The 23629-nt window shown below is 36.4% G+C and overlaps 1 protein-coding gene across 1 annotated transcript in view; it reads right to left on the bottom strand.

The window, feature by feature from the left end:
- Positions 1-23629, bottom strand: part of PIEZO2 (piezo type mechanosensitive ion channel component 2) — a 334423-nt gene that overhangs the window by 249885 nt on the left and 60909 nt on the right. Inside the window, exon 3 of the mRNA XM_050708773.1 lies at positions 5998-6093. Within this exon, the coding sequence (XP_050564730.1) occupies positions 5998-6093 (96 nt within the window). The remainder of the gene's footprint in view (positions 1-5997; positions 6094-23629) is intronic.

Raw genomic sequence — 23629 nt, 5'->3', positions numbered from 1 at the left:
CTCCATAGACTGAAGCAGTAACAAGCATCTAAGCCTTCAGATGCACATTTGGCTGAATTTCTATTCAAAGCAGGCAACAGAAACCATGTGAGGAAGTGTTTCCAATATCAGTCGGTATTTCCAACCTACAAACTCATTCTTTGATGCATAAACTTTAAGGAAACCAGAATGCTTGAAAGCACCCAAATTAGCTACAAGATTTCTGTTTTCAATCAAATCCTATTAATAACGCTGCTGAGAAAATGGTTTAAACTGGCTTAAAAAGACCAAAAAGTTTAAGGATCTTTCTCACATTTTCAACACAGATAAAGATGTGTGAGTTTGCAAACAAACATCACCATTGCACAGTAGCAGACATTAAAGACTAGCCCATTGTACTGTTAGTGAATATATAAAAATGCTATATACTTTAAACATGTCATTCTTTGTCAGTATTCCTGTACATGGTTCTAAATACCAAATTTGCCATCAGTAGAACATGGTTTTCACAGGACAGATGAGGGAAGGGAATTTTGTTAAAAAGTGTCTAAACATAGCTTTCAATCAGTGTTTTAGCTTTGGGGGGTTGGTTGGTTGGCTGGCTGTTTTGTTGTTTGATTGCTTTTTTTTTCTGAAGTTATTTTCAAATGATTTCTGCACATGTGCTTTGGGCAGTAATTCTTTCACAAGCAATGTTTAGAAATTCTTGAAAAGCTAAAATTGAAGATGTATTAGTGGATGCCCTGCTTTGAAACAGAAGGTGTATTTTTGTACTACAAACCACACAACCATGAAGTGCAAGGATTTACGATTAGGAAGTTAACAACTGGTTTCCTCTTCCATGAGATTCACAGGACTATATTCATGTAAACTCTCCATGTTGTTCAGAAATCTCAATACCATGTAATGTAGATGAGGTCTAAAATTAAGCATCTAATTTAAGATTTTTGGACTCAGTACAGGCTCAAACAGTCAACTCAGAGTACTCAGTACTATTCACTGGCTATATAGGTTGACCCAATTCATAACTTGAATATTTAAGTTAGATATCTAATGTCAGTGTGAAACTCCAGAAAATTAGTGCAACTGAGAGTGAAAAGACTGCTCATAAAACAGATGCATTAAACTCATGCGTATGCACAGAGGTAAATCAAAATAATGTTTGTGTTTTTTTTTTTTTCTGTATTCATTTGAATCAATGCTGTCCTGAAACTTCTTGAGCTATATTTGGTGATCCAAATTTGCCACTGTAGCCCTTTTGCATCTTGCAATTCTATGCAAATTATTCCAGACCACAAGCCCTTTCATATCTGCAAAACAGTCTCCTATTCCATTTCTTTACCATGGTTTCAGCAATACTCAAAATAATGCTCAATTAAAAATTACTGTGATTTAGATTTTGTTCATCAGCTCATCGATCTAGACATTTTTAAAACATCATTTTTACGCACCTGTGCTATATTAGTATTTTTAGTACCAAAGAGAGAGAAGTTTTAATATGCTGAGCAGTATCTCCATTCAGAAGCAATTCCATTCCTGTTGCCACTAACATGAAGTTAGCAAAGTCCAGTCCATGCTTGAAATTGTTTTGTTTTTTTTTTTATTATTATTTGATTTTTTTATTATTTGATTTTTATTATTATCATTATTTACATGGTGGCTGGCCACATAGTCTTATTATTCACATCTAGAATATCAGAAATTATGAATTGAAATAATGTTAACAAAACTAACTACATGCAAACTCACCTCTGCTACACACAAAAGAAAGGCCACACAGAAAACAGTTATGTAGTACTGTTGATGAGCTATTGGTCCAAAACAGAGCAAATCTATATGGTCATGCTTTATTATTTCTGTCACCACAGTATGTACAAGCCCCTGATAAGGACTAGGACCTCCACACAGTTGACTTTAGACGCAAACAAAAAGATCACTAATATAGCCATCTCTGAATCATAAGTTAGAAAGTAGACTTTTAAACAGTTTACTGTCTATGTGTCATCTCCATTGAAACAGATAATCAGTTGCTGATGTTAGAGGTAATTCATGTAGAAAACCACTGCCCAAATCACATGGTGTTACAATGCATGCAAATAGGCATCTACCTCAAAAGCAGTTCTCATCAGGAACCATTGAAAAATTGGCCTAATCAAGTTCTGAAGTACTTCTGGACAAAAATATTATTTGCAATGAAACTTCTTTTTTATAGTTGTTGCATGCAGAGTAGTACATTTCGCTGTATAATCAACTTTGTAATCACAGATTTCAAGGATTATAAATAATAGATAGGGCTGAACGAGACAGTTAACCAAAGACATTTTCAGCTGCACATAAAAGCTCATGAATACAATTTCCCTTATTCAGCTAGCTTCATGGACAATTAAGTAATACTTCTTGTAGCCAAACATGTTTAGCTAAATCTTAAGTGACTCGGCATTTCAGATCTAATTGAAGGACATGTTTCCTTTTCTTTAGAAGAGGTTGGTATTTTCAATGGTCAAGGTAGTATCTTGAAACAAATATGCAGAGACAGGAGACTGTGCCTCTTCCAAGTTCAAGGACTAATATAGTTTTATCTTAGCAATTCTATTTTAAAGAAGATTAAATGCTTAAGAAAAAAATAGGAAAAACATAACTTATTAAGCTTTAAATACCATTCAAACTATTTCAGAAAGTATACTACTTTTCCCCAGTGTATCTAAACTTCTAGGTTTCTTTCAAAACAAAAATTAATCTAGTCTGACATTGTCCATTCCAGACTATGGAGCTTCTAATTCTACAGTCAGGAAAACCCTTACCCTTGGCAGATAGGAGCTGAATAAATTTCGTAACTGCAAGATGTAAGACAATAAACTCAGAAGACAGATGGAAGAGCAAGAGGTGGCAAAGTTTGTCAGAGATTGTGACTGGGAATTTGAATGAACCAGGAGAAGACAAGGAAGGCAAACTTTGGTGGAGAAAGCTCAAAAGATTAAAAAGACTTTTTAGCAAAGGCTTCAGGAAAAACAATGATTTTAACAAAACAGAAATAGAAGGGAAGATTCAAAAACATTGTTTATGGGAAAGAAATGAAAGTGGGAAAAAAAATAAAAATAAAAAGACAAGTGAAATATATAGCCGCATTGTGGTTTTGTTTTGTTTTTGAATAAAGTTTGTTTTACTTAACTTTTGACTCTTTGATTTAATGGTGGCTTGGCTGGTTTTAGTTAAAGTAGTTATAATTTCCCCTTTCTTTTCCATCCTCTGTACATGGAAAAAAAAATCCCTCCGCACTTTGTAGAAAGAAATACTGTCTCACACACACACAAAATTTGAAAAGGTGATGGGTATGGTGGACCGAAATGGTTACATTCAGACACACTGAATTCACCTGTGAAACTAATTCTCATGAATGCATCATAACATGAAATTTAGGAGAAACTTAATGCAATATGACAGATAGTGTAAGGAAATTATCCAAAATCCTAAGAAAGCACTATCCCCTCTGATGAAAGATTTCTGCCATCAGTGATGCAAACTAACATCTATCAAAGTCATAGGAAGTTTTAATCAAATAAACTTTTTAGACTCTAGAAGATTAGCATGTTTCTCCACAATCCCTCTTGGCATCTAGAAAATGGCTCTGTTCATCCTGACAATGGTACAGAAGAGGCAGCAAAAATAAAACACACAAAAACAACGTGGTAACTGCATGTTAGCTGGGAAGCTGCACCTAAACTCCCCAGTGAGTGCCTCCCTCTCAGCTGTCACCTTCAGCACTTTTAAGAGAAGCATTAGCTCACAGATGGGCATTTACAGGTGTTTCATTCTCATACTGTCCCTGTAATTTTCCACTTTAAAAATGACTGGCACCCTTACTTAGAGTGGGATTTCCTACATTTTATGCTTATTTTATTTATTTTTCAGCTCCCTTTTTTCTGTCTCCACTGGATACTTACAGTCAACATGAACTTGGCCCACCCAACTGGTATGGGTCCTGGCCAAAAGGCAGTGTGCTACTTTCTTAGACTTGTTGTTAGAAACTGAGCGAAGACTGATGTGGGGAAGTAAAATAATACAGAGAGACATGATAGAAACATAGAAATTAAGGTATGAAATACATTTACTAAGTAGACTTCTTTCCCTTCTGCACAGAAGTGTTTGGGGAAGATGGCTCCTTCAGCCAGGGGTGAGAGATTTGAACTCTATAGCTAACAGGTGAGCTCTCAAAAGAGCTCTAATTCTCAGCTGATTCATAACTCTGCCAAAAGACTTCAACTGCAATTCTCAAAGAGTCCAAATTTGGTCTAATTCAAATTTACCCCACTGTAAACAATTTTTGGAAATTTGACTTTGATCTATCTATAGCTCATATCCCATTTATGAATAACATCTATCAATACTACTACCCTCATGCAATCCTTTCCACTTTTTTACCTTTAGTTCCGGTGTAGAGAATGTATATAAACTACATAGCACATACCTCTGTCATTTGATGCTACTATAATCACATGAAATAATTGTAACATAAAACAAAAAAAAAGAATGCAAAATGGGTTAATTCAGTACAGATGCTCTTCTAAATGAAGCAAGTCTGTGACATGCACTGTGACAGGATATAATTTCAGTAAGATTTAAAAATGTTTAAAAATGCTTCAAAGATTTAAAAAAAAAAAAAAGATCTGCATCCATCCTAGCTAAAGTAAAATAGTGAGTCATCATAATTAGAATAGGTCAGTATACACTTTCCACAGCACAAATCTAACTCTGCCTTTTTTTTTTTCCTCCATGCAGAGACCTGGAGGAGAAAGTGCTCTTCCTTATGCAAGATCCCCTATACATAGGGTGGGTGAAAATTCACATGAGCAGAAACCTTGCACACATACAGATGGTTTTATTTAGTTTAGCCTTCTTCTTACTCAAGCTGATGGTTAATGAAAACACCAGCAAAAATTGGGACAACATAAGTTGAACTTCCACTTGTGAAAATTAAGTTTGGTACTGCCACTGTGTGCCACTCATTAATGAATAGTTCATCAGATATTTCTGAAAGTTCTGCTTGCTCTCTATCTTCTCAGTAAAGAGAAAAGAGGATGATAGCTTGCAGAGTTACTCTAAAACAGAACCTGAGACTCCCCAAGAACTGTTCTCAGAGCATTGTGCGGTATTATTTTTCATACTGATCTGAAGGAGAATCAGGAGAGCAGGAACAGGAATGTTTCATGCAGCACTAGTACTTTGAAATTCAGTCATCTGCAATCTCATCCAACAGGCTACTAGGTGACATCAGTAGATGATAAGACATGATTGCATCCTCACTGCAAATTCCACTCACAAATTCCACTCCAGATCACAAACTCTTAAGTGTCAATACTGTTATACAGCCCTTTCTGCTGACTTTCAAGAAGTCACTCCTCTACAGACAACAGGCACCCTACAAACAGCAAGAATATAATACTAGATAGAAATAATTTCTATCTTCATAGGTTGGCACAATTGTTTTCATATTTTAAATTGAAAAAGTTTGATAGGTATGTGATACATAGATGTTATTTGTTATCTCTACCAGTAAACCTTCTCTATTATTTTTATTAAGGCAGTTGTATAATGTAAATCAGGATGACAATGGTGTTTAAATAAGTACTTAAAACGCAGTTGAGTGAAAAATCTGAGACCAAATTTAATTCTTAAAAGTAGCTACAAATCCAGCCCTTTGGCACAGTAAGATGCCTTTGGGTTGTTTCTGTCAGCTCATTTTTCACCCAGATCACTTCAGTATTCCAGGTGAAATAATGCCATAAAAGGATCCCTCAGTACCCAGCTGCACCTTGGGGCAAAACAAACAAACAAACAAAAAACATCAGGCTTGGAAGTCCTTCAGCACCAAAGCCAGCCTACAGAGAAACTGCAGTGTCTGAGTTTATAGCATGTATTACAAATGAGCTCACTTAATGAGGGAAAAACCCTCACCACCAAGGCTTTTGCAGGTACTGTGCCCAGCACAGAATCTTAAAAATGAATCAAGGTATGTCTTACCTTGCATCGTTGTTTTTGTGGGTTCTGAAAACAGAGGAATGAGCAGGAGGTAGATGAGGTAGACAAAGGAGAGCCCATTGTAACGGAAAGCACAGGCTGTGAGAAAAGAAAAAGAACATACCGCTTAATCAGGGTAAGCATATATAATAGCACAAAACATTTACGATTTGAGTTTCCTATTAACCATAGCAATTTTTTACCATTTATTTAAGTTATTTCTACGCAAATGTTCAAGTTGCTGCTTAAATCAATAAAATTAAGTACACTTATGAGGCATTTTCATAGTAATATACATTTTTAAGCTTAGCACTGAAGATGCATCCAAGTTACAAAGACTGTATGGAATGATGGACAAGTTAGTTGGCAGCTGAACCGGTTACTTTCCTCACCTGTAAACTCACAAAACCATCCCCCCAAAAAATATAGAGGGATGTATAAAGTAGTATTGATTGTCTCTCTTTAAGAAATTACATACAAGTTCATTATATTACAAATAAGGATTATCATTAAATAATGCAGAAAAACAATGAATTGTATTCAGATTCCAAATTAGAGCATGCCTAAAATAACCAGTTGTCCTTTAAATGACATCACTTAATTCGAGAGCAATTTGATTTTTACTGTCACCCATTTGTTTGCTTTTACAAAATTCTTCTAGGGAAAAGATTGTGAATTATAAACGAAAAAGGGCTTGATAACTTGCAACTGGTGTTATACTGATTTTTATAAAGAACAGAACTCTCCACTAACTTTGTCTAATGCTTCCTATTTTATACATTTAGTGCAAGCGTTTTCCTGGCAACACCCATATCAGCAGGCTGTTAAAAGGGGCAGCAATATTGCTACAACCCAGACACATCCTTTCTAAGGATGTCATGCATATTCTGTGCTGAAAGGATAGTATATGGACTTCCTTACTGAAAGGATAAAAACCTCCACCACCAACAAAATGAAGTAATCTCTAAATCCACTGTGCAGCTGATATTGGAATATTATGAGACCTACTACATTGAGCTTTCACATGAGATAAAGCAACTGCTGAGGAGTCAGGAGATGGCATTTATTCACTCATGGAATGTAACTAATATAAATTCAGTTTTCTCAGCTATATCCAAAACAACTTGATTTTGGAGGAAAAATGCAGCCTTAGTTCTGCCAGAAATGTGTATCCCAAAAGAAAACAAGTTTCTCCAGTCACCACTTCATGAAATGTGTTGATACTATATAGAGAATGAGTTGACAACTTAAGCATTAATTGATCCTCATCACATCTGTCCATTCTGGTTATAAATACAAAAAACAAAAAGTCTCACTTTTAACAAACAAATCCATACAACAGCTATAATTCTTGTCTTCCAAACAAGACTCCAATTCCTTAATAGCCCTGATACAAAGACTTTGGACTCTCGCCCCATATCTGCAGTTTAGCCAAGAAATGTGTGATCTTTATGGGTATATCTGGCAAGAAGGAAGAACAAGTAGCATCTATGTTCTATTTCTAAACGTGATTCTGCCACCAGCCTTCAAAAAAAAAAAATCCATGAAGTTTAATAGAAGTTTGTTTGGTGTGAAATCCAGAATGCTTAAGAGCAACTTCTGATGTCTGAAAAAAAATTAAACCCAGGCAGACTGCTTCTTTTGCTTAATGCTTAAACTTCCTTTACAGACACTGTCTTTAAAGACCACCTGAAGACTTACACTTACATCTGTAATCAAGAAAAAGTAAATGGGCCTATCCCACAGGGAATTTTGTAAGCAATTATCAGAACTTTAAAGTGAATGTACTTGAGAAGAGGGAGTCAGCCCTGCTATATGCACTTACTTACAGGGCGCTCTGCACAGGAGCAGAGGATGTACTATGACTATTAGTGGCATTCTTGGAAAGAATGGCAACAAGGACACTTGCGAGGTCAGGACAAATCCATAAATCAGCCTGTTTGCAAATTTCATTTGGGGTGGGAAGAAGTTCTTTGGCATCCATAGGAAAAGGTGGTTCAAGGTTGATCTGAAGCCTGATGGTTTTTCCACCAGTATTTAAAGGAAAGGATCAATGTTCTCAGTCACTCTGGTAGCAGATCCAGTTATTGCAGAGGCCCAGTCAATCAGCTTTTAATCTTGTTAAGTGGCTTACTTGATTTCAGTACAATATTATACACATTTTCTTCTTACGATAATATTCTTCAGAACTGAGCTTGCTATGTTTCTTGAACAGCACCTAGCAACCAGCTTCATCAGTGCAAGCATAAAAAAAAAGCAACTGGGTGATTTTAGACAACCCCCTTTGTTAGCAGTATGTCAATAAATGCCTTGGTAAAAAGTTCATGTCAAATATATAGAATCTCCATTTATACCCAAGCACCACCTGGTAAAATAATAATCTTGCCTACACATTGCCTGGACAACTATGCTTATTTAAGCTCTTGCAAGAGCACCAGCAATAAATTTCTCATAATTAATAAATTAAAAAACCCAAAACTTGGCTGTGATTTTTTTTTAAACTTCAGTCCATTCACTATTTCCCTATCGTTTTTCACGATCTCTGTTCATCTGGTGTATTTTTCTGAAGAGATTAGTGTCTTAAAAAGCTACTCTGCCACAGCAAAAAGCTACAAACACATTTTTAGTACAATTAAAGATTAGAAAACAACTGCTGCAGTGTATTTACATATTCACTCTACATTATAACTTTATTTGTCAAATACATAGATTCTTAAATTAGAATAGTTTCAGTTGGAAACGACCTACACAAAGATCATTGAGTCCAACTGTCAGGGCTGACCCACAGTTAAAACATCATTGTGAGTGTGATCCAAATGCCTCTTAAACACTGTCAGGCACAGGGCATCAAACACCTCGCTAGGAAGCCTGTTCCAGTGTCCAACTAACCTCCTGGTAAAGTTTTTCCTAATGTCTAATCTGAACCTCCCCTGACACAGCTTTCAGCCATTCCCACACATCCTGTCACTAGATATCAGGGAGAAAAGATGACCATTTCCCTCTCCACTTTTCCTCCTTGGGAAGTTGTGGAGGTATCCCTCAACCTCCTTTTCTTCAAGCTTAACAAACCCATAGTACATGCCTTGCAGCCTTTTAACCGGCCTTGTTGCCCTTCTCTGACACATTCAAGTATTTTAACGTCATTTTTATATCGCGGAGCGCAGAACTCCACACAATATTCAAGGTGAGGCCACACCAATAGTAAACATAGTGGGATAATTACCTCATTTGAACAGCTGGCTATACTGTGTTTAAAGCACCCCAAAACATGGTTTGCCATCTTGTCTGCCAGTGTACACTGCTGGCTCATGTTTAGCCTACTGTCAACCAGCACCCCCAGATCCCTCTCTACAGGGCCGCTCTCAAGCCACTCTTCTCTCAATCTGTAATTTTGTCCAGCATCACTCAATCCCAAGTGCAGAATCCAGTTTCTGTCATTAAACTTCATGCCATTGCTGAAGGCCCAATGCTCCAGTCTATCTAGATCCCTCTGCAAAGCCTCTCATTCCTCGAGTCCACATCACTTCCCAGTTTAGTATCTCCAGCAAATTTACTAAGGATGCATTCAACTCCTGCATCCAAATCATTGATTAAAACATTGAACAGAACTGACCCCAATATTGAGCCTTGGGGAATCACACCACTAGTGATCAGACAGATGTACTTCCATTCATTACAACACCTTACACCCTAACATTCAGTCAGTTCTTTGCCCAGCATAGCATGTACCTGCTCATCACACAACTGCACAATTTGTCCAGAGGAATGCTGTGCCAAAAGCCTTGCTAAAATGCAGAAAACTTCATCTACCACCTTCCCTTCATCCATTAAGTGGGTGCCCTTATTATAGAAGGATATCAAGTTCTGATACTCAAAACTGTCAAGAAGTCATCACTGGACATGAAATCAGCTTCAGTTTGCTCTGAGAAAACACAGGATGATCCAAAAAAGCAAACAAACCCATCATCTCTCCCATCAGCACTCCCTTTGTCGTTCACAAAGGTCTCCTTTGCAAAGGCAGCCATAAGCAGATGCCCACCACAGCAAAAATTCCCATCTGAGGTCAATGGGATTCCATCAATGGAAAAAGCACCTACACAAATGACTTTCTTGGCAAGCCAGGTGGCATGGAAATTTCTGGATATTTGGGTTACTTTGGTCAGTTTGCACTATCAGTTCTGTCTCAAAATTAATGTAATTTTAGCATTTTACTTTTGTTACCTCTCCTTGAAATTGTCTAATCGATTAGCAAAATTAATTTCAGAGGAATTATTCTTGAACTATATTTACCTTTAAATTTACTACTTTCTATTTCTAGACTTGTGGAGACTGTGTTCTCAAAGCTTTATTTCTCTGCAACTATATAAACCTGACTGTTAACGGACAATACTTTCCCATACAAACCTTGCCTTATATTTTTTCACATAGGTGCCTGCAGGAATATAAAAATACTTTGAAGACATTTGTTGAAAACAACAATAACAACAAAAAACTTCCTAAGCCAAAAGTGTTAATTTTATTAGTATCCCAGAAAACTTTCAGTCTCTTAGTTTCAGATATATGGATTTGCCTAAAAAGAACAATAAATGCAAAGCTTGAATAGGTAAATACACCATACATACACAGTCCATGCACAATTTTGCCTTTTCAGATTTTTTAAACAACCTTCCTCAATGTTTTCTAACAGCCTCTAGTAAGAAAACTCTGGAAATAGGATTTTCATCTCTGAAACTCTGCTACTGTTCAGATTCCAATGGCAGCAGTAATTCACAATTGTGAAAGGACATAAAAAACAACTACTGGTATACAACATATTAGCATATTAGAAGTAAACTCATTTTTTTTCTAATTAGCTCTTTTATAGTTTTATAATAACTTTAAAGCATCTTCCCCTGGGTGGAGAAAAATGAGTGCTCTGTAACACACAAAATTGAATTCTCCATTCATAGGTGATTATTTTAAATGTTTTTGTTTTTATGCATAACAGAGCAGAAAAAAATATTCTCTTTAAATCATTATCTCACAACTATATCTAAGACAAAGTTATGATAATTTCATATACCTTTACGCATACCAGTCAAAAAGAAATATATAGTAAAAAAAATAACATGCAGATTTATAAAATTTTCAAACTGCCATACAAATTATTTGTGGCAAAAATAAGTAAATAAATAGAAAGATAGCTGTAGAGTATCTCATCTTTTTTACATTGTCATTTGATCAATCAGATTAAAATCAGGCAGATAACTGATGTTTACATTTCATCATGTCTGTAAATGTATTCATAACTCACTAATCCCACTATACGTGATACATATCTTTAATATATATGTATGTATATACTTTTAACACACATGCACAAAGAAACAAAAAATCAGTAAAGCCTGCTCTGCCAATACATTTTGCAGAGCTATAGAGAACAGAAATAACCTCTGAATACTTCAGTTTTGCAATGGAGAACACATTGTAAAATATTTTTTATAAGCTTTGTTAGGAAATGTGTGCAATGATTACCTCATCCAGGTAAAACAACTCAGGTAAGAAGGCTAATTTGATTATAATACAAAATATCTCCTATTACGTTACATTAACTAGAGCAAATATTTCTGTTTAAAGCCTTAAAAAAGCCCCCCAAATATGAGTAGAATCATTAACATAATGATCTATAATTTCTATTAGATAGGAGTATCAGAATATGTGAGGTTTAAGAACCACTCCTTCCCCAGTCTTACACAAGAATTAATACTTGAGTTCTTTTCTCTGCTTTTGAAATTAAGAAGAATTGACATTACACCTGGGAACTTACAGATTACTAACATTTTAAGGGTTATTTGTACATTTCTTGGCATAGTCAATAAAAACAGTCAATATTTCAGCACTAAAAGAGAACATTCATTATTGTATTTGCTTTTTCCTAAAAAAAAAAAAAAAAAGAAACGTGCATTTCACTGTGATTTCACAAAATCATTACCTAAAATTATGTGAAAAGAACATTCTCTTAAGTGAGATATCTTTCAAAATTAATTTTTCTCTTCCTTTATTAGGCAATACAGTTTTAAATGTCCCAGACTACAGATTATACATCTCTGTACATATGCATTCAAAAACAAAAATAAGGGATTCCCAGACAGCCCAAAATTTATAGCTCATTAAGGAAAACTGATGTTTGCTTAAACTATTTTAAAGTGAACCATATCTTTAACACAGAATTAGTACGAGAACTATTTTTCAAGGTTTTATTAAAATAAAGTTGGAAATTTTAACTCATTCTTAGGATAGATATGCGCAGGATACACCATACAAAACAGAAAATCCAAAATCATATGATAACTTAAACATTTTGTTCTAGATTTTAATTTTCAGTATTATACGACAGCCAAAGAAGCATGTTTTAACACTTGAAGAAATCTACTGCTGTTCTTAGACTTACCACTAAGTTTCAAGATATAAATACTGGGTATTTCCAAGCAAACATCAGAATTCTAACACCTGCACTAGGTTATTATTTTCATATTTACACTAATAGCTCTTTCTTTTTTTCTACTTAAAGAGGTTAATTTTTATAGAACATGCATTTCATTTATTAAACAAGAAATCTTGGAGGGCAAAACAGGGGAACAAACAAAATAGAGGAATCTGATCTTCAAAAGGTATGGAAAAAAATAACTTCATGAAAGATTTTAGTTTCGCTCCACACAAATTTTAAAAGAAATACCATTCAGAAGATGAGACTATCTGTTCCACATCAGCCTTCAAGAGTGTGTACATACTATCAAAGGGCTACTGACTTGTAAACTAGAATTGTAAGCTAGTGTTAAAAGCCACTACCACAGAAAATATGACAGGCAGATGAAGACAGAAGTAGCCATCCTGTCACTATTTCTGAATTTATCTTAATAAAAAAGTCACTATTGTTAATGTTAACAGAATAACACAGTGCTTGTTATACACTTTTCTGTTTAAGAAATGTGCTGAGATTTTTTTCATATATCTCTTTCTATATTCTTTCCACATTATTCTTAGCATTATCCTTTCTAGATTAATTTGTTCATGTTTATGTGTGCATTAGCATGAGAAGGAATCACTTCAGCGAACTAAATGCCATATGTCTTCTACCTTCATTCAGCAGGATATTGCACAATGTTTGCATCCTGATTAACAACTTTATAACCGCAAGATTATTAAGAAAGCTATGCAAAGATTTGTACCTTTAGACTAAACTTTGGTTTAACATTCGTGCTTACTTTTCCAGTGGCAGGAAAACCATTCAACGAAAATGTTCACCCCTTAAAAAAAGAGGTTAATTTCAAATTTTCTACCAGTTACATCCTCAGAGCTCTGAAAACACCCAATCAACGCCTAATTTAGATGACTGATATAGACTAAAGTAGACAGCCTTTTCTACTAGGTTTAGCATGGGAATGAGACACTGGTGTACACCCGAGATGACATGGTTCTGGTGCAAAGGACCAATCTATGAACTTAGAGTAAAATAATTGCTGAAACAAATACATCTCCTCCAAATCAAGGTGCTCTACAAGACCATCCACGAATGTGCACAATGAATGGTTAATTTTACATGAGGACATACAATCAAGATTCTCCTGGACTGTCAATAAAATGCTGTCTTAATGACACGATTATTAGGCCTCTACACTTGCGCTGCCCTCCAGTAAAGCATTAAGCAGTCAGTTTCCATGTTAGTTAGAATATTCACAGCTTTGAGATTGTTTTTATTTCTTTGTTTTACCCCCAATCATCTTACTGGACATCAAAGGCTGCCTAACCAATGCAAGTAGATCCAACATTAGACCTCACCCTTCAGGCAACAACATTTCCTTTAGAAAAATCGGTGAACAAGAACAAAAGTACAGGAAAAATATCAGTGGTGTTTTCTAGAAGCATTATTACTGAATTCAGTGATAAAGCAGGAGCTGGGCTGTAACCCACTCAGAGCCGTAAAGGCAATCTCTTCCCAAAAATCCACAGTTCACCTCTAACTTGAAAAAATAATGCCTTATAGTGTCAGTCCACCACAAAAACTCCAAAAGACCTTTCATTTTAGTATCCAGGACAATTACACACTTGGGTCAGGGTCTGGAGCAAATGACCCCACTAAGGAGAAGCCCCTGAGGACTTGGGAGGTCACGGCCTCAGCCCAACCCCAGGCAGGTACCTGGTGCCCCTGGCCACCCCACTCCTGGTGGGGCAGTGGGACGGGGCCTGGCTGCCAAGCCTGCCCTGGGGGATCTGGAGGAGACTCCATGTCCCCTGGTTTATTGTTTGGGGAAAGAGCCAAAGTTTCTCCTCATGTATGTACATCCCTGTTTCCGCTCTACAGTTAAAAAGTCAGCTCTCACTGTTGATAAAGCGCAGTTCAGATATTCTGAGCAACATTTCAAACTGTAGTAAAACTGACCGTGTAGGCTATGCATAAGCTCAATAAAGAGAAAAATTCAATGCTAAAAGAGAGAAGGGCATTTAAAATTCACAGAATAAGAACCATTCTGAATAAAAGATTTTGCAAGGAAAAGGAGTTAAATACAAAAGAAAAAAAAAAAAAAAAAAGAAGAAAAACCCACACAGCCAGAGTGACAAGTATTTCCAATAGCCATATGATATGGAGACAGAAGGCCAAGACTGCTGAGTAGACTGTTCTACTGCTATTTGCATCTGCATAAAGCTTGCATTTTTTGAAGCTTTTTTATTTTTGCTTTCTAGTAATATACTACCTTAATTTCAACCACATATATGAAAAGAAATGAAAATAGAATTTTCCTTCTTTTTAGGCGGGTTCATGCATGCAGTGTTCTTTAAAACCAACCAAAACACACACATATGTGCTCACACAAAATATTAGTAAATTGTCCTCAGATATTTAGTGACAGTCATTGCTGCTTTTGCTGCTGGGTCAGGGGTGTGTTGAAGGAGAAAGCCAAACAGCAAAACCAAAGAGGCTGTTCAAGGCTTGCACTTTTGTCTAAGCATTATTTACAAAACAATGTACAACGAAAATAAGCTCGCTCACTGTTGGCTGGATGAAACAATCCATCATTTAATAGTCACAAAATAGAATCTCTCAGAAAAATGCAGCAGCCACTCTTGTCTGCAGCTATCCAAGTATAATGGAGAACAAGCCCCACATCTCCATTTCAGCTCAGAGACACAAGTGCAAATCTTATTAAGTCTGCGTGGATTTCCCACTTTGACCTGACACAGCCATGACTGGCCCAGTGCAGTAAAAAATAATAAAACAAGTATACTTAAAATTAAATTTGTTGCTGTAAGAAATTTGTGCTACCATTTTGTGAAGAGGAAATGGAAAGTTGAAATGCTACCATAAGTTGCTATTTTTATACCTTTTTGCATTTCACATTCTATTTTGTTTCAGATACTCTGAATTTTCCTCCAAAATTCTTTACAATAACAAGGAAACAATTGCCACTCATTGTAACTTTAGATATGGTGTAAACATAAGAACGAAACTTTGAAAGTGACCAAAAACGTTCCTCTTCTAGAACTCTACATTATAATAATGTCAAGTATCTGGCAGGCATGCTGCCCAGTGAGCTTTAGCAATCTGGGAACTTTATTTCTTCTTACTGAAATTCAGAAGAAGAGGATAAATCCTGGCATAGTTTTGCTCTCACTTCTGAGTAACTCCAGTTACAATAATGCTTATGACAGATGAGATTGGAATTAAACACTGCTGTGCAAAACAGTTAACTGAAACACATGTAATCTTATCATCCCTTCAGTGCGAATTAACGGTTGCAGCTTACAGTGTGCAGTACAGAACCACACATAACTGCGTTAGCTCAGGACAAGTTACCTCCCACATCAACCACTACTCCTTCAATGTTAAAGAGCTCTTCTGATAATACTGTGCAAACGTGTGAAGCTCCCACCTTGCTCCTGAGCCAGTATTTTGGCATGGTGCTGTTCTGTGCAGCGTCATGCAGCTAGCATGTGCTATGCACAAGCTTTTTTTTTTTTTTTTTAAATCCAAGAATTCTTCAATAAACAGATAAATACTACACATTTGGTTCACAACACTTTTACAATCACATTTTTCACTGGTCACTGCTCATCAGGAGAGCTGACTGCTGGACAGTGAACACTTTTCACTTTTTTTTTTTAATTTTTTTGGTTATGACTTTTTTCCCCTTTCTTTCTCAGAGTAGCAATTTCAGTAAGCTTTCTCTCCATCAGAAACCATCTGGAACCAGTTATAATTTTGTGGCAGACTGTCTGGGAACTGAGTGCAGCGAGAGGAGAAGACAAAAACCCTTGTTCCCCTCTTTCTTTCAGCTCTAGAAATGTATCTTAGGTACACAGGCATACTCCAGACCTGTCTTTGAAACGAGGAAAATGAACAAAAGACCTCAGATGTAAGCATACCACAATGATCACCTTTCCCAGAATAATGAATTTTAAAAGAGTATCTATGCTCACATACAAATCCAATGTCAATAAGTTTTTTAAATTAAGTATACAAGTATTTATTAAGTAAAAACCATGATGGACACCATCACCAGCACACTTTGCCATTAGAAAGATCTACTTAACATTACACTTCATTTCAAGTTCAATTGCAAACTTTCTATTTTCTCTTACATTGCCTTTATGTTTTCGTATTTCTACATTGTAGCAGTAATCCCTTACTCAACAAATCAATCTGCTTCAAGGTTGGTGGTTGCTTTGGTTAGTTGGTTTGATTTATGATTTTTGATGATTTTTTTTTTCTTTAATTTCACTTCCAGTCTCTTCTGTCACAGTGGTCATTCCAGTCACACTCTTTCCTCACCTACCTCATGATAAACACATGCCAAAATAACCTCTACTCAGAAAACAGCAGTCCTAACCTCTAACACCAAAAAATGGGGTTGGCAACAAGATTCTCTTTTTTACATGACTATATGTTATCATCAAGCAGGACAGAACAACAGACTTTGAAACCCTGAGCATTCAGCTTTCACAGAAATCACATTTTGCATGATGTCTTCATGTATTCACTGGTCAGGTACAAGGAAGATGATGTCATATTCCTCCACTGAGGTAGCTGCCCATGGAAGGGGGACTGCCTGGTTCTCATTCTGGTTCCAGCAACTTCTCAGGCATTTTATACAGTGCCTGCTGTAATGTTAAATGCGTGGGCTTATTTTATGTCTTCAAGCTTCCCATTCTCTTTCTAGGAAAGTAACCGGGAACTAAAGAAATTACTCTGTTCCTCATTCATCTTCATGGGATGACGAAAGCATGTTCCTTGCCCCCTGGACATCCGGAAAGAGCAGTCCACTTGTGCTGCTACAGTTGCATAACCCTGACAAGACTCAAACTAAAAATAACAGCAAATGCAGAACACAGATGACAAACAAAATTCACACAGGGCTACTGCTAAACAACATCAACCAACGACAGATATGGAGATACTTGTGTGACAGAAAGATCTCCACAAGCAGATCTACACCTTCACTTAGAGCCACTAAGAAGCTATCAGACACCAGGAACTCAGCCAAATTCTCCCAGCAATTTACAAGTAAAAATGTCAGCACGTTACTAATCCCCAAAGACATCCAAAATTGTTGTCCTTTAAAACACATAAATCACCATAAATTAACTGGCATAAGATACAGTAAGAACTTTTTTTTTTCTTTTTCTTTTTGCCAGCCGTTGCTTACACTGACACCAGTCCTAAAAAACCCTGAATCAGAGGAAGGACGTGGCAATAAAACTAACCCAGACAAACGCCTCTGAGGAATATAAACATTACTAAACATCAGAGAGGTGTTAACACTAAGAAATATGAGTGCGATTAGTGAAGTTACAAATAGGAATGCAGTGTTTAAAACTCTACTGTTGTTTATTCCAGTAAAAGATAGATAAACTTCCTTTCTTGACCCATCACTGAAAAAAAGAAGGTTGAAACTGCAAGTAACAAATCTGGGTGATGACAGAACACTTCAAACAGTGTTACAAAGCCACTGTGTTCACCAAAGGAAACAGAATTCCAAAAGCAGTTATCTCCAGGATATGTCAATTGTGTGAAAGAGATACAAATCCCTCATTCATGTAGTCACTACTTCAAACTGATATTTCATGTACAAAATGATAAATCATTTTTTGTTTGAAGAGGAATTGTGTATTTCTTTCCCTCCTTAAGAATATGTTAAGTATTTTTCTCTTATTGTGAAGATGTCAAATTTCAATATGTCATAAGAATAGACTCAGGAATGCCATGAACTGCCTTGTGAACTATTTCTCATAACTAGGTACTTGCAAAGGATCCTAAGGAACCCAAAAATCACAGAATCAAAGGAGATGTTTGGAGACCTTATAACTGCAAATCTGTTTTGATCCCTAAAATTGGTTATTCTAGAGTACTAGTACTTAAACCCATCTTACTTCCAATTAAATTTCACCTGAACATGCCCATCACCCTTGCTATGCATTTGAAATACAACACTTACGTAGCACTGGGTGAAAAACATCTATCAGAAATCATACTACTGAGAAAGGACCATGACCTTGTCCAGTTTTCAAACAGAAAGACAGTGTGCATATAATCATGTAAGAAAACAGAAAACCACACACATCTCCACATTGCATTTATTCTGAGTAGAGATATTCCCCAGAAAGCACAGGGCACATGTTAAAATTTTATCTGTTTCTGCGCACATCACTCAAGACATGTTTTATGTCCTCAGAGTTCTGCAATGTATGTTTGGTACTCAGTTTGTGTTGCCAAATCTCTGGTACTTATTGGAGGCCTTCTACAGATTGATGCTCCATCACAATGCATCTATAGCAATGTTTTCTTCCTCTGGACTATGAATTGCAGAAACTCCCCCAGACCTTTGATAAGCTCCCAGGCAAATTTTAACAACAAGACTGGAAATTCAAAATGATTTAATACCTCTTTCATGTTTATATAACAAAGCATTGTGTCCTTGTCCAAGAACATTTGAATGTGGGAAGTTAAGTTTAACTTGAAGAAAACTTCCCACGCAGTTAGTAATTCTAATCTGTTTATATCTAGGCTCAATAAAAAGTCTGACTACGTATTTCTTTGGAGTCAGGCCACTGTCCTGAAGATACCCAATTATATTATGTAGTACCACATCAGCAGAGAAAGAAAGGCAGTCACACCCCACCATGAAAATTAGGATTCTGGATTCACCATGGCTTTCAGTGCTCTCAATGCAGCCAATCACAAAAGAAAGGACTGATTGTTGCAGAGAAAAGAAGAGATAATAAAAACCTGTTTTTGTTAGGCCTGTTCTGAACATATGAAGACCGGTACGGATAAACTTAAGTGTCACAACGTAGATCTTCATTCTCAAAATGTAATAGTGCATTTTTCTCACTTAAAGAAAAAAACTACCACCACAACAAAACAAAAACAAAGAAAAACAAACAAAAAACCACCAGCATCTCTTTAATTGGGCAAGATCTCAAATTTAGAGAAATAAGTGCACTGAAAATCTCAGAAGATCCGTTTCTTGAGAAAGAGCCAAAGTATACATCATGAAGGATTAAAACTAAGTGAAGGGTGCATTAAATTTGATTTAAACATATCCTGAAAATTTAAGAAGGATACAAACAGTAAGCTGTCTTTCAAGTAAAAAATGTGTTTTTCTTTGCAATCTCAGCAGAGAAGCCAATGATCCCTTACTGACAAGGGTTCTATATACAATGAAGATAACAGCGATAAAGACTTACATAATCCTTGTTAACTTTGTTTACAAGCACTCCCATTAGTATAAAATTTTATCTCGTCAATAAAGTATTTTTGTCAGTAAACCTACAAAAATTTATACCAGCTAAGAACATAAACCAATGATTTCAACGTGGTCTTTATGAGTAAACTGACCAGAATTAGTCCTGGATGAAGTTTGTAGCTCCAGTGAAGAAACATTCTAAGTAAAATGTTGGGTTTTGATTGAATACAGAGGAAGCCAGTCAGTTTCTAAGGAGTGTTCTTGTTTCTCTAGAAAAAGAACTAAATTCTGGCTTTACCACAAGTCATTAAGAGCTAGAAGTGTGAAGATGAAGCTGAGTAAATAAAAACATCCACTGACAAGCTTGAGAGATACCTAACTCAGTAATGCTGTTCTGTTAATGTGTTGTCAGGTCAAAAGAGGAGAGACTATTTACTGCAGAGGACAAAAAATGTTCTTGCTAAACAAGTAGTAGTAGTAGTAGTAGCAGTAGTACTTACTATTAAAAAGGATTAATTGAAATAAATAAGTTACTGTGTTTTTTGTTTTGTTTTGTTTTTAAACCAAGAAAAGTGAGAACTATTTTTCTATTTAAAAAGGAGGAAATAATGCCTGAAATATTTATGCCATAGAAGCTGCAGCTGTGAAACTTTTTCCTGCCTTATCCATTCGTATGAGATTCCCCCGCAACTGCAATTAACTATCCACTTATAAAGCACTTCAAAAGGTCATTGTAGTTCACTTTGAACGTTCAGTGCTCCCACATCATCTTGCTTTTTGCCACTGAAAGAATTTTGAGAACTGAATTGTTTTCAACCTAAAACTTCCAAGTTATTTCATTGTAGCTCAAGAAAATACACTATTTAAAAAACAAAACAGCAACAAAAAACCTTACCACCACCACCCCCAGCATCTTTGATCAGAAGAAAAGCATACCAGCAGCAAAATTCACATAACTCACCGTGATATCAATTTCTAGCATAAAGTGGGCTAGGACCCTGCTATCAACATACATTAAAGAAAACTAGAGTTAGGGTGATTTCATAATCAGCAAGAGATTATCAGTATATGACTACAAGTATTTACCCTTTGTTTAAGGCGTCACTGTCTACTAGTAAAAATATCGCTCTTCTATAAATAATATTGTATGCCAAGACTGCAAAAGTTCTACAAATTTATAAGACGTTCAGGATTCCAGTTTTGAAACAGTTCTCACCAAATCCTGCCCAACTTTGATCCCCAGTAAATATTCTAAGATGAGGTTTCTGACAGCCACTACCTCTTAGTGTTGTAAGTTCAAGGGATAAAGGATGAAGACCCAACCCCAAAGTACAGAGGCACACTTTGCCATCAACAGCACAAAAATTTGTATCCCACTTGGATTTGACAGTAGTGGAATCATCACCTTGGAACTTGATCAACTTTACCTGCTTTTAAAACTGCCCTTTACTGCACCCTGCACATACCAGCAGCCAAAAGAGGTCTGCAAAGGCCCCAGGCCCCTACCCAATGCCTCTGCAGTGAGGAAATGCCAAGTTGTGTGGTACAGGGCATCAACATTTCTCCTCATCACCCCCTTGCTTTGGCAGTCTCCTCTTCAACTGCTACCACGAGGTTATTTAACAGCTAAAAAGGCTTTGCTGGCATGGAAACAGCGGCACTGTTTTATGAAGGCAAAATGCTTGATGCACAAACAAAGCAATGGAGCATGTTAGAGTATGCCTATGTATTTAGGGCCATGTGTTTTCCTTGGCAGCAAAGCTGAAGGAATTCTTTCGCCAAGTCCCTGCGACTCCCGAGCCACCACCAGCTTGAGTGCTTGTGGTGCTCAGTGCTGGCATGACTGAAGCAGGGAGCACCCTGTGGAAAGGGCAGTGAAGGATGACCGGGAACTTGAGAAACTCACTAGTAGAGACAACGGTGCAATGTTATGCTTACACAAGTAAGAAACCAAACCACAGAAAATGAATTGACTTTACCATGTTTACATGACAGCCCTGTAGCAAGCTGATCCATGTTCCTAACCTGCAGTTCGAAGAGCACAACCTGTCCAGAAAATATATTCTTGCCTCTTTTCCAAAGTGGTGGCAGATGTACATACAAGCAAGACTTTACTCCAGAATCAATTCTCTTTGAAACACACAAAGCAACGGGGAATCCCCACAGTGGAAAAATGACACCCCCAGTCATATCTGTACCATTTTTTTCCAATTGTTGCATCATTTTCTGCTTGAAAACATCATGGAGTCACTAATTCTTACTTTGTTTATGTTCTTATGCTGTGCTGACCACTGCAGTGTCTAAACACCTTTCAGGAAAAGATGCATACATGCCAAACACTGCCATGCTTTTTTGAAGTAAATGGAGGTGGTGAAGGGGTGAGTAGCAGTCCATGTTATTTGTTAATAGTAGACTGCATTATAGGAAATCATTAATCTAATAATAGATTTCTTAAAATTCTTAATCGTATCTTTCCTAAACCTAATGTTTATTCCTGCATTTATGATTCAACTCCCAGACTTCTGGCACTCCAAAAAAAAAAAAAATGTGCAAGACAACACCCATTTGAGAAATTAGTGTGTTTGCTTTCTTGGTCTTCTCACATTTTAAGCTAACCAGTTAGTTTAAATTTGGTATCATTAACCTAATAGATCGACCTTTAAGGGAAGACTAGGTTTTACAGAGATAGAAGGAAATTTATACATTATTCTAAACCATTAGGTACTTTTCCTTCATCCTCCAAATTGTCAAGGAGTTCTTGAGGTTTCTATTGTTCCATCTTGTTTTATTCCCCCCAAATTCCCAGCTATTCCAGATAAATCACAGTTCAAAATTAAAGGATAAAATTCCAATAAACATCACATAATGATCTGAAACAAGCTAGTCACTGTCTTCACCAGTTAATCACACAAAATCTGATGGTAGGTTTATTTGAGCCTCAAGGAAACAACAGGTATCACAGGGAGCTCGTTCAAATGAGTACAGTAGTAGCCTGATCCTGCACTCCTTAAGCAGTTTTGTCCTCTTTCCCAGCACTGTTCCAATCAGAGCAGCTGAATTCACAAAGTTTAACAGTAACCACAATCTAGTAGCTAAACTTGCTTGTATGTTAGACAAAATACATTGCTTGTTCATAAACCACTGTAACTTGATCAACCACACTGACTCAAAAACTTTCATACAGAGCATTTCTGAAAACAGGAACAGACTAGAAACCTGTCCTTTAGAAATACTTTTGCACTACATTAAGTGACCTTGAACAAACAATATTAAATCTAAAATCTGATCCATCTCAAAATGTTTGGGAATGCTGTTCTCTTTGTGGGTATAATTTCTGTAAAGCAAACAAATTTTCAGTTCAGTTCCATGGCAAGACAACAATGTGCATGCCATGCTCTCACACTCTCAGTCAGCAGACAATCAACTGGTAAATTTGTTTCTTCAAGCTCAAAGTGCATGGAATAGAAAGCAATTCTAAAATAAGCCAAATACAGAATGGTTTCATCCCAATATTGGAACTGTCATCATAGCCCAAGAAGAAGAAAAGTTTCTTTTCTGCCTAGAAGACAGTTTGAGTTGAGCTTGATAAGAATACTTCTAAACTCTGAAGCACCATGTGAAGCTTCATGTATTGTACAGCCCAACAAGGCTGCCTTTGTTGATACACAGATAGTGAAGTGGCTTTACATGCTTGCCCATACAGAGTTATAGTTTTAACTCCAGATTCCTAAAAGCATAAAACATATTTGTGACTATGGGACAGGCTCATAATTCAATTTCTACATTTTTGTTAATTTAGCTTATCTTTCCTGCCAAAAATGCAATCATTTTCCTGAAAATGAATGCCAACCTCGTAAGTCAAAAGCCATTTATCAGTTTGTAGCTAAGAAATATTTGAAGAGCCTTAAAAAAAA

Source organism: Cygnus atratus, chromosome 2, assembly GCF_013377495.2.
Source record: "Cygnus atratus isolate AKBS03 ecotype Queensland, Australia chromosome 2, CAtr_DNAZoo_HiC_assembly, whole genome shotgun sequence".
Lineage (NCBI taxonomy): Eukaryota > Metazoa > Chordata > Aves > Anseriformes > Anatidae > Cygnus > Cygnus atratus.
Note: the sequence above shows the minus strand (reverse complement) of the source record. Positions and strands in the feature narration are given on the sequence as shown.